The sequence below is a fragment of the Oculina patagonica genome, chromosome 10, assembly GCF_052425735.1.
Source record: "Oculina patagonica isolate OP01 chromosome 10, crgOcupat, whole genome shotgun sequence".
NCBI lineage: Eukaryota > Metazoa > Cnidaria > Anthozoa > Scleractinia > Oculinidae > Oculina > Oculina patagonica.
In genome coordinates this window covers 15,502,390-15,513,975 of record NC_135767.1, presented here as the reverse complement: position 1 = coordinate 15,513,975, position 11,586 = coordinate 15,502,390, and the positions used below count along the sequence as shown (strand labels likewise).

Genomic DNA, 11,586 nt, shown 5'->3' with positions numbered 1-11,586 from the left:
TGACAAAACCTTGGCGCAGTTGCTGTTTTTCTTACTTGGAGTCTTGGAACATGAAAAAGTTAAGTAATTTTCCCTCTCCCCCTTTGAAATGTTGCGTAGCATGCAAAAAAAAAAAAAAAATAATGCCTTTATTTGCTGCTTACTTCTGCTCACAAACTGAAACGCACTGCACGGGGAGTTTGGGCACATTATACTATCCAACATTGAAACGGGGCAGGAGCCCATAGTAATGGGCTCCTGAACGGGGGGATGGGGGTGGGTGGGCCAACGACTTTTGTCAGTGATTCTGGGTTCAGCCGCTATGTAGGGCGGGGGTAGGGAGGATTCAGGGACTGGACTAGTTTTCTGTTTGTCAATTATCCTCTTTGCTGGGAATTTAGAGATCGAAGAGTGGACGCGCCGTATCCAAGCCCAACCATTTCAGCGTTTTGTTTTCTAATTCCGCTTTGAAAGAAGAGCTGACACTCGAAACGTCAGCTTAACTGTGCTCACAAAATGAAGTCGGAAGCCGATAAGGAAGAATGTCATAGAATAACGACGGAGTAATTCATTGAGCTTCATTGGGAGTCGCTTGGGCGTCGCAATTCCCACTTGTTTCCAACACTTCAGGAGAGTTTGGACGAGAAAGCGCAAAAGGAAACTGGGCTCCATTGAAATTAGATTGCGTGATGCGTGACAACGGGGTGCCTGACCGTAAAAAAACGCCAAGAAGATAAACATGGCGGGTCTTCGCAATCTTTCCTACTTGCTACTTACAGCTTTCTTTACTGTTGTTTTAATCATTATTGCACGGACTGTGATGTATTCTAATCAACCTACAGCTGCCGTTCCGTGTAAACCAAGTGATTTAGATTATATCCGTGCAGACGATGCAGTGCAAAAAAGATTTCAAAAGGCCATCACTTTCGAAACCGTTTCGTTCGACGTTGGGAATTACAATCGAGGAGAGCTTTACAGATTTCTTCAGTTTATTCTTAAAGGTAAGAAGACAAACTTGTAGCAGTTGTAGTGTATTGTACTGAGAGTCGTAATGTGCGTGAAGGAATTGAAAGATTTGCACACACACCTCGGGACTGTGTTTTTAATTTGTTCGATTTCTCGGGCGCGACCGTTTTAGGAATGTTTTGCAGGTTGTTCTATTTTAGAACTATTTCACCTGGTAAATGAGAAATCAGCGTCTCGGTTAAGCATTAATATAATGTTTGAATTTATGGGGGCTGCAACAAATAAGGCCACTTTATTTATAGACTGAAATGATTGTAAAAGCACGGATATAAGTTTATGGATTTGTGGCGTGGAAAAGTAGGAGTTATTGGAACTCGATGCTTAAAAAAATAGATGAACTCTTCATTAAATCTAGACTGTCCATTGGCACAGCCTCGAGCTCTCTATTTTACTTGCTCCGTTTTGCGCTGGCGTCCAGTTCTCTTTCCGTTCTCACCGCGCGCTCATCGATCGAAAAAACACGAAAAAATAGAGGACTGCGAACAGTCCACATTAAATCATATTTTTGTGCAAGTTCATATGAAATGTACAGGGAAGCTTGTCGTCTGACTCTTATTTTCAAGCACTTCTTGAAAATGACAAGAAAACATCATGTTTTAAGTCTATACCATGAATTTCAGGTATATGAAAGGGGTACCTTTTTTTCAATAAAAGGTATACAAAAGGGGTGCAATTTCTGGCAAAAATGGTATATTAGGGGTAAGAGCTCTGGGCGGATTCTCCCCATACAAAACGTTTTTGGACCCCCCCCCCCCCATCAGGGGGATGTCTCAGGGTGTTCAGGACAGAATACCAGTATTTTTAGCCCTTGAGGTCTTGTTTTGGACTGCACAAAAAAAATAAAAAAAGTACTGTCATACCGTGTTGGCGGTCTAGACCAGGCAGGCATGAAAATGGCATCTTTTAAGGGCCAAAACAGCTTGAGCCATGCCCAGATTGATCTTCTTTAGGGGTTTAATTCCAATTTTCCAGTGAGCATCCCTTTCATATGGAAGCCCCCCCCCCCCCCCCTCCAAGGAGAACAGGTTAATGTAAGGTGGCCCAGATAAAGCTGCCTGCCTTGCACACATCAACAATTCATTTAGTTAATGTACAATCCAGACCAATTTGTCACCTAACTCAGGGATGTGGCTAAGGGGAGGCTGCCAGCTAATTTCACTGGCTGAAAGAGATCTTACATCCGGCTGAATTTCACATGAAAACAAAGACTTGGGTAAATTTTAATTTTTGAGCTGCCAAGGCCAGCTTGGGCTTTAACCTGCTAAGTGTTTTCTTAGCTACATCCCTGCTAGCTATTTTGAAAAAAATCAACTGTAATAAGGTGGTATTAATACTTAGTGACACCTACCTCCAATAAAAATCCTGCCCAGGGCTAAAAATAAAATTAGTACTAAATTAGCCACACCTTAAAAAAATCCTGAATCCATCCCGGCCAGTGGTTGGTGGTGGAGGTGTTAGTGGTTGGTTTATAGCCTGCGGTAAATGGAACATTGCCCAGTGATGTTATGTGATTGATCGAGCTACTTGTAAAAATACAGCCAAACTTCTTCATACAGCCACCTGATCTGTCCTGTCCTAACAAAATTCTCATATATTTTCTTTAGAAAAACCTAGAGCTATAATACGGACAGTGGACACTGTCTAAATTTTGGCCCCAGGGAACAAATTCATATAAACATTAACTCTTTATTACAAACACTCCAGTGATTGGGCAATGATATTTTGTGTCATAATGCAATTTCCTCTTTGTGATTACAGAAACAACAACGTAACTCTTTTAATTATTCATCTTAGAGTTTTCTGCTTAGTGTTAATTTTTTACCCGCAGTATTGCGTTGCAGAACATTTCGAGTTACTGAATATTTTGAGCTGTAATAGTGAAGTCAAAAGTGACGTCATAGTGGGGACCTCTTTAATATGTACACCGCTCTAATATGGACACTTTGTGCTGTCCCTTGGGTGTCCATATTAGAGAGGTTCAACTGTACTCTGACCAGGAATTTTCTTTTTAGAATTTTCAGATGTGTTTAGCCATCCTCTTGTGGAGCATAAAGTCATTGCAAACTACAGTTTACTTGTGTCCATAAAAGGAAGTGATGCGTCACTAAAGCCTTATCTCATTGCCAGTCACTTTGATGTAGTGCCAGCTACCAATGAATCATGGGACGTACCCCCTTTTGAAGGGCGTGTCCAAGATGGGTACTACTGGGGCAGAGGAACATTGGATGTCAAAAATGGAGTCATGGTATTAAGAAAAAGTCCCATTTGCTATCTTAAAGCTAGATGTAAATAAAATAATGCTAACAGTGGATGAATAACCCTAAAAATATTTAGTTTAGTCCTTCAAACAATTCCTTTTTAAGAAAAAAAAAACGTTCCTAAACATGAGCTCATAAGGGAGGGTGGCTTTTAAGTTTACAACGCTGTTGGGGAAACAAAAGACATTAAGGACTGCAGCGGGCTTTAGATTGGTTGTTTAGTCCATGCAAATAATATCTGAGATGCGTGTGTACACAGATCTGTTTAGGCTATGTCGCTAGTGTGGAATTTATCTTCAGGGTGAATCTCGAAATGGAGAAGAATTGCACACATCTGTTGACCCAAGCTAAATCTTTGTGAGTGATCATCTTTGTGATATTTGTGCAGGGTTCCTTGGAAGCTCTACAATTCCTTCTCAAGCAAGGTCACCAACCACAACGTAGCTTTTTCTTAGCCTTTGGCCATGATGAAGAGGTAAGTCCATGGAATGGTTAAGAAATTCCTGTAATAATACTTGTTAGTGTCGTGTAAAGGGAGCAGGTTTGTTTGAGCCTAGTGGGTTATCAAGCCATCTTATTATGCGTTCCAATTTAAGTAGCATAATTGATAAGCCAACTAGGAGTACATTGCAGAGTGAACTGGGCATATTATTAAAGTCATCAGCACCCATACCCCTGAGTTGGAAGGAGGCACTGTGAGAGTAAAGTGTCCTGCCCAAGAACACAATACAATAACCTCAGCTAGCCAGTAAATGAACTCAGACCACTCAATCCAGAGTCTAGCACACTAACCATTAGGACACTGAGCCTCACTCTTGGAGTGAAGAATGAGATAAAATTTTAACAAATTGAATTTGCTTTTTCATTTATTGTCAGGTGTGGCTGTAATGACTGAAAAATTTAATATAACCACATCGAAGATCAGAATCTAATGTTCTGAATTTGTTCACTTTCTTTTTTCCCAAAAGGTCCAAGGAAATGATGGAGCACGGCAAATTGCAGCATACTTAAAATCCCAAGGAGTGCAGTTGGAATTTTTAGTTGATGAGGGAACAGTCATTGTTAAGGATGCTATTCCTGGAATGAGGATACCATTTGCTTTGTAAGTAAAAGAAAAAAAAAATTATTACAAAGTAGTGTTCTAATGGAGACTTGTAACGTAATAGTAGTTTTCCTTCTCTACACGAATTGCATACCTACATTTGTATGGAGTAAGCGAGTGAGTGACACTTTATTTAAACTCGGAATTCCATCAATTTACAATTGGTTTTCATGAAAGCCGAGTAAGATTTAAAAATTTAAATAGAGTTTAATAACAAATATTAAAGTGGGACAAACTATCAATAAGAAGATAGTAACATATCAAAGTCAATATCTTCCAGTCCTCTTTTGAAGGCTGCAAGAGAATTAGGTTTAGGAATTCCACAATTTAGGACCAGCGTAAAGAAAACTCCTTTTCATAAAATCAGTTTGCGGTAATGGAAAATTATTTTTTTTTTTTAAATTCACTGTTCCTAATATTGTAAGGATTTCTTGCCTCGACTTTGAAAAATCTGTCAGTTAAATAGGACGGGGCTTCACCAGTAGAAATTTTAATTGTATGGTACTCGGTATTGCACCTGATTTGCTCTAGAGGCCAGGAGGGAACGTTTATTTGTCAGTTTGCGACCAGAATTTGTTTCAGTATTGACCAGAGAATGAATTATATATCTTTAATATGAGATAGTGTCTATGTGATGTTGTTTTCAGAGTTGGCGTTGCTGAGAAAGGCGCCATAATGGCAGAACTTAGTGTGCATACTTCAGCAGGGCATTCTTCAATGCCACCAAGAGAAAGTAGCATTGGGATCATGTCAAATGCTGTAGCTAGGTAAGTATAACTGGCAATTTGATTTTTGCTTTAAAAATGGATAAGAGATGTGCGCGCATCTCAGCAAATCTTTCCGTCTTTTCTTCCAGTCATACGTTTTCTTGAGTAATATTTGGTATCTCCTCCCTCCTTTCGTCCATCCTTCAGTACTTCTTCTTCATCCGTCCTTTACTTTCTTTCAATCGCGCATTCGTTCTTCATGTGCTAATACATCAATTTGTTTCTTTCATTTTGCTCCATTCACTGAATATCTCGTCCCCTTTTTTTTTTAAAAAAAAAATTATCTTTGTAGATTAGAGGATTGTCCGATGCCAGTTGTGTTTGATTCGTCAGGTCCAGTGAGAGAAATGTTTGAGAGTTTTGCACCCCAGGTAATAATCAATATAATTGTATTAGTAAAAAGGAACAAGATTTATTCATTGCCTTGCATGAAAATCACCGACTAGACCACAAAAGATGGGGAAATAATACTTTAAAAACCGTCTTCTGCGCTAAACGTAGCTAGAAGGAAAGGGAAATACATTCAAGAAAGTAAAAGTATTGTTTATTTGAACATATTTTTATTGGTCTATTTTTTAGTTGAACGCTAAAAAATAAATTAGCCTGGGAAATCCAGGTGAAAGTTTAAAAAATGTAGAGGATGCTGTTGTTCGCTTTTTGGAGAATTGCACTGAAGGTCTAGCGAAACCCAAAAATAATTAAAACCACCGTACCAAAACGTGAAACACTGCCGGTTCCGAAAACAACGCCTGCAGAAGTTTACGTTGCCCCCTAAATGTTCCCGGTTTGCTCGTACACGCGACGATTTTTGCGAAAGCAAATTTCGTTTTCGAGGAACAATTTTTTTTTCAGAAACATTTTGCTGGTTTCGGCAACAAAAGTTGCAGCAACATTTTCATCGTTTGCGGGAATCTCATGTGTTTTATAAAACTTCATTAACTTTCTTGAACTAATTGTTTGTATTTCCAGGTACCGGTTTATCTGAGGATTATCGTGGCTAATCTGTGGCTTTTTAGCCCAATTTTCGTCAGGTATTACTAACATGAAGTAGTTTTCAAGTTGTTAACAATTATTCATTTTATTTGCCGGCTCCGTCGTAATTTGTTCTTGCCTGGATTGTTGGTAACATAAAATGTGTTGGAATTGGGTTTATGTTTTCAGAGCACTGTTATTGGCTGAAAAACATCGTGCAAACAAGGTTTTCTGTCTAACCAATCCGAACCGAAACCAATTGGCTTACGCGTGTTTTCCCGCCCTTTGCGCCAGTTGCACTTTTTTCGTTTGTGTTCTGATTGGTTGATGGCATTATTTGCATGAGTTTTGATTGGTCAAATGTCATAAGTTTGCTTTTGGTTGTGCGCCCCTAGTTAGTAATCGTCAAAACAAAACAACAACAACAATAAAATAAATTGTGAAGTACTATAGATTTAGAATTAGATGAACGTAAGTAAATTGGTGGCATAATACGCTTGCGAATGACCTTTGAAACTGTTTCCCGGCGATGTTATTTTTTTCCTTAGAATCCTCGAGATGAAACCAGCAACTAATGCCTTCCTTCGCACAACAACCGCTGTCACACAGTTCAACGCGGGCGTAAAGGTATTTAGAATCCTTCGGTTATTATCATAATGTTTTGCCAACAAGTCACTAATTTATGCGTAGCATGATGTTTTTACGTTTTTCCTACTCCTTTTGTCCAGTCTATATTTTGCATTTGTGAATTACTAACTAAAGATCGTCTCTCTTTCACATCTATGGCAAACAGGCAAACGTGATCCCTTCCTCTGCAAGGGTGACAGTTAATCATCGGATACATCCCAGTAACACGATTGAGGAGGTGAGGAGAAGTCATTCGCTACTGGGGTAGAAACCGAGAACAATTGGTCGTTTTTGGTCGATTTCCGTTAAATCACCCGAGGTGTTCCGATCTTGTTATCCAATCAAAATATCGCGCGAGAATTCCCGAGTACTTTGGAAGTTGTGACGTCCGTACAACGTGCAAAGATACGTCAAAATAATTGCTTAGAAACATCGCTGATGAACTGCAGGCTCAGTCAACCTGAATTTGTTTTAAAATACGCAAAGCCAATATTATCGATCAAGGGTTTCTAACTAGTAAACATGTTTTATATTTAGGCGAGGTTAAAAGCATTTGCCCTTACCTGAAATAGCTTCTCACGCCAGCCAGCATAGGGCCAAGACACAAGTAGTGCGAGCTTTAAACAGAACACACAGGATTGAGTTTTAACAAGCATCTTTTCACAAGTAACGAGATCAATACTTGACCTAAATTTCATTTTAGTCTCTACCACAAATACAACAAAATACAAAAATTGTCTGCAGTTTTCTACTACCGTAAACTCTTTAAACTGAACACTCTGTACGTCTTAATGATGGCCGCCTTATAAAAAGGAATAAGTTACATACAAACATTAAATTGGGCCGAGACTAGCCAACTTTGTCTAAGAGCTGACTGCATTTTTTAACCATTTTATCCCACTATTTCGTGAATTATTTTAATTCTTTAATGTTCAGAGCACTCTGGTTGCCTAAAAAAGCACGATCTATCCGGCGTGGGGTTTGCCTGCGAGCAGGCTCCCTCTTCGGGAGCAACGACGCGAGCGAAGCGGTCCATATCCATGGGGCTGTCTCTTAAAGGAACGCGCTTCGGGGACAACGACGCGAGCGCCGAAGGCGCGAGTTTCGGTGAGCCCAGTGGCTTGCTTTGCTCGCGTCGTTACCCCCAAAGAGAGAGCATGCTCGCAGGCACTCGTAGGTTCTTCTCACCTTGCTGATGACAGCAGCGCTGCGACTCACGTTTCCTTTTTTCCCTTCAATTTTGTTCACTTTTGTTTGTAGGTACTAGAGCACGACCGACGATGTATTAACGATGATCGTGTTAGCATTCGTGTTATGCAATCAGCCAAACCGTCTCCCTTATCCAGCTGGGATAAACAAGCCTTTGGTTTTCAGGTATGCTGACTTGTAAGACAGATCATCTTCTGTTGTTTAATAGTTTATTTGAAAGATTTTCGCGTGTTTTCATCCGGTCATTCTAAAACGGGTGCCAATATGGCTTGAAATACTGTGAACGGAAATCTAATGTAAAACAAATTGAATATTTATTCCCAGTCACTGATTATTAAACTTTTGCATGTAAGACACAGTCCGCAGCTGGGAAGTCACCCTACTGGTGTTAAACAAGCGTCTCATCCAGGGGGGAAGTCTAGTACAGTTGCATAGTGTTGCGGAAACCGGGATGAACCCAGGCCTCTGAACACAGTCTTGTGGTCCGCTTTGCTTGGGTGCGCTCCCGGGGAGCGCTATAATGAATTGAAAGTTAATGAATCTTACTTTATTCAGTCCTAATGCTTAGCGATTTTTGCATTTTTGCAAGTTTGCATTGCTGAATCTTGTCTTTTTCTCAGGTTATTTCCCAAAGCGTGCGGCAGGTATTTCCTGAAGTGGGCGTGTCACCAGGTTAGTGGCTTAGAAAGCTAAACACACCGACGACAGACAATTCTATTCCGTAACCTGAGAACAGGCTTCCCAGTTGGGCAGCTTAATTGGGGCATAGGGAGAAAAAATGGCGAGCGAAGCCAGCGGTTGTCTCCACCTACGCGTGACGAGCCCAAAACAAGTCTGCATGCGCATGAGGCCAAGCGAGCCGGGGCCGATTTCTTGTCGCCCTATGCCCTACTGGGGAGCCTGTTCGCAGGCTATACATCATTCCGCAGCTTTCTGGCTTTTGTTTGATGTGAAAGTCGCGACAATTTCTCAAGTTTTCCTTTAGTTGTTTTGCCTTGCGTACAGGTTACGTCAATTTTACGGTCCATACTCTCAACGGCCGTAGCCCTCGACCAATGAGCGTAGAAGAATTTTCTCAGTTATTGTAAAAAGGAGTCGGGATTCAGCTCTTGCAAAGCCTCACAAAAATGGCCCACTACCCTTCGAGAGAGCAATAGAACAAACAATACAGGGCCGTACATAGCGGGGGAGGCAGGGGGGGGGGGGGGGGAGTTGCTCCCCTAGGAAAACTAAAAATAACTTAGAAAACTAGCTAAAAAAAAACTAAGATAACTAAAGGTGCGCGGAGTTTGCCCCCGCAGACAAAAAATCCTAGGCTTTAGAAACAATAGAAAATGCTACACTAGTAGAATTACAAGCTTACGATAACTGGTACATTACTGATTAAAAAGTGAACGTCTTTTTGTTTTTTAGGGCTCATGATTGCAAACACAGATACCAAACACTACCTGGACCTAACGGAAGCTGTGTACAGATTTATGCCGTCAGTTCTCACACCCGAGGACACAAAACGAATACACGGCTTCAACGAAAGACTCGGAGTGAAGAATTACGAAAAGACAATCAACTATTTTTATCACTTGATGAGAAACGCCGATGCTGCGAGTATTGAACTAGAAAAGCCGCATAGCGAACTGTGAAGACAGGAAAGAACGATGTATTCCGGTGATCTCTGAAATTTCTGGATCATAGAAGGCATTGCTGATCATTCCAAGAGACAACATATTATAACTTAAATTTCATAAGAAAAAAAAAAACGATTTTAGAATTACAACATAAAATGAAAAGCCTGTCGAGGAAACAAGTCCCGTAGTCGGCAATTCGTCGCAAAGTAACCCGAAGATGTTTAACCCGAAGATGTTCCGATTCCGAAGATGTTTAACCCGAAGATGTTCCGTTTAACCCGAAGATGTTCCGAATCTAAGTAACTAATCATTAGTTACCCGAAGATATTGATTATTTTTGTTTAATGACAAGTAATCCGAAGACGTCCGAGTATTGTCCGATCAGAAGAAATCCGAAGATGTGCCGATTACTAAAGTCCGATCAGAAGTTGCCCCAAGATGTTACGATTAACGCGAGTACTACGTCAGCTTGTGTTCTTCATAATTTTTATAAGGCCATCCCAATAAAATGTTTCGTTTCCCATCGCCTTGTCTCTTGTGATGGTGGGTCGGTCGGTCGGGCAAAAAAAAGAAAAGAAAAAAGATGGAACGCTTGAAGGAAGAAAGCCTCGGGTTACGAATGTGAAAAGGTGGCTATTTCGTTCGTTACTTCCGTTATTCTTTCTTTAATCAAAATTAAAGGCAAGGACATCACATAATGTCAATTGTTGTTGATAAAACAAGATCGTATGCTTGTAAATTAAAGTACTTGCTTCTTTGACTAGTGAATCTGCATTTTTTTTTTTTACTTTTTGAAAAAAAATGGGTCGGTCGGGCGATGGGAAACGAAACATTTTATTGGGATGGCCTAATAAGTGGGACCATGAAGTTTTAAGATTTTTTTAAGTTTTTTTTTCTTCTTATGTAAATGAATGCAAGAGAAAAGATTATTTATAGTGGATTAGAAATAAATGAAGGCTTCAATTTCGAAAAATAATATTTCATTCTAACCAAGCAATGTGTGCCTGGGCTATTTACTTTATACTCTCTGCACATATTACGTGCCTATGATCTCAAAAAAATTAATAGATCAGTTCTGTTCAGGTAGGTCCATTTTGTTGGGCGGTAATATCTCTTTTATTCCACCTAAATTTTCATATTTCACAAAAACTCACCTAGACTTGCCTACAAGCTGAGCTCACAGAATGCAGTGAAGTCGAGCTCACAGAGCACGGAGCACTAAAGTGTGCATGGAGTGCACCAGGGTCTACTGCCACCAAGCCAGAAATGACCCAGGAAATAAGAAGCGAACCACTTTGAGAAAGTAAAAAAATCACCTACATTTCACCAGTCGACCCAATTATTGTACTCTTGTAACTTTTTTTTCTTTGTGGTCTAATAGTGTGAACGGAGTCCAAATCAAGCAGCCCAGGATTAAGCATTGCCTGATTGTTTTGTGTTCTTGGGAAACACACTTTACCCTTACACCGCCCTTATTCTCACCTGTGGGCTGCAGAAGGGATTGGAAATTACTGGGGGTGGGAGGGGTCTCAAAGGCCAAAAACGTTAAGGAAATGTATGAAGCTTAATAGCCCAATTTCGATATATTAAAATTCAGCCTATAACAATAGACTTCAGGACGAGGCTCCGGGGACCAAACTATAGTTTGTAGTTTGTATAGTGTGATCGTCCGGGTGAGAGTTAAGTTCTGAGAAGAACTGTTGTTGGTGACTGACATTTCGACAACCTGAGCGGAAGTCATCTTCAGAGTCAAGTGAAAAGTTGTCAGTTGTGGGGTTTATTTCCCGGAGCCTCGTAGTGATGTCTATAATTTGATTTAGGCTGAATTTTAATATATTGAAATTGGGCTATTGAAATTTCCAGAGGGTTGGGGTCTTGGAAAAATCCTTTCCATGGGGAGGTATGGATAAATAATTATGGAACTACACAATGGGCACAGGGACACTGTTGGGGCAGCCTGACAGAACGTTGGGTGTAACCCTGCAATGGACTACTACTCTATCCAGGGGGGGGGAGCAGCA

At 40.4% G+C, this 11,586-nt stretch overlaps 1 protein-coding gene across 1 annotated transcript; it reads left to right on the top strand.

Moving 5' to 3' along the window:
* Positions 1 to 703: 703 nt before the first annotated feature.
* On the top strand, positions 704 to 10,541 carry LOC144627959 (N-fatty-acyl-amino acid synthase/hydrolase PM20D1.2-like). The gene is made up of 12 exons (XM_078485985.1): positions 704 to 980; positions 3,018 to 3,250; positions 3,652 to 3,738; positions 4,232 to 4,365; positions 5,013 to 5,132; positions 5,425 to 5,503; positions 6,102 to 6,163; positions 6,653 to 6,731; positions 6,898 to 6,969; positions 7,992 to 8,105; positions 8,561 to 8,612; positions 9,354 to 10,541. Exons 1-12 carry the CDS (start codon positions 719 to 721, stop codon positions 9,578 to 9,580), a joined length of 1,521 nt encoding a protein of 506 aa, XP_078342111.1. The 5' UTR covers positions 704 to 718; the 3' UTR covers positions 9,581 to 10,541.
* The last annotated feature ends 1,045 nt before the right edge of the window (positions 10,542 to 11,586 follow it).

Excerpts from the sequence above, each read along its gene's own strand:
- LOC144627959 (XM_078485985.1), top strand. The coding sequence starts at position 719 with ATGGCGGGTCTTCGCAATCTTTCCTACTTGCTACTTACAGCTTTCTTT. Across the intron at positions 3,251-3,651 it reads ATGTCAAAAATGGAGTCATG|GGTTCCTTGGAAGCTCTACA; the intron begins GTATTAAGAAAA and ends ATATTTGTGCAG. Across the intron at positions 6,970-7,991 it reads CCAGTAACACGATTGAGGAG|GTACTAGAGCACGACCGACG; the intron begins GTGAGGAGAAGT and ends TTTTGTTTGTAG.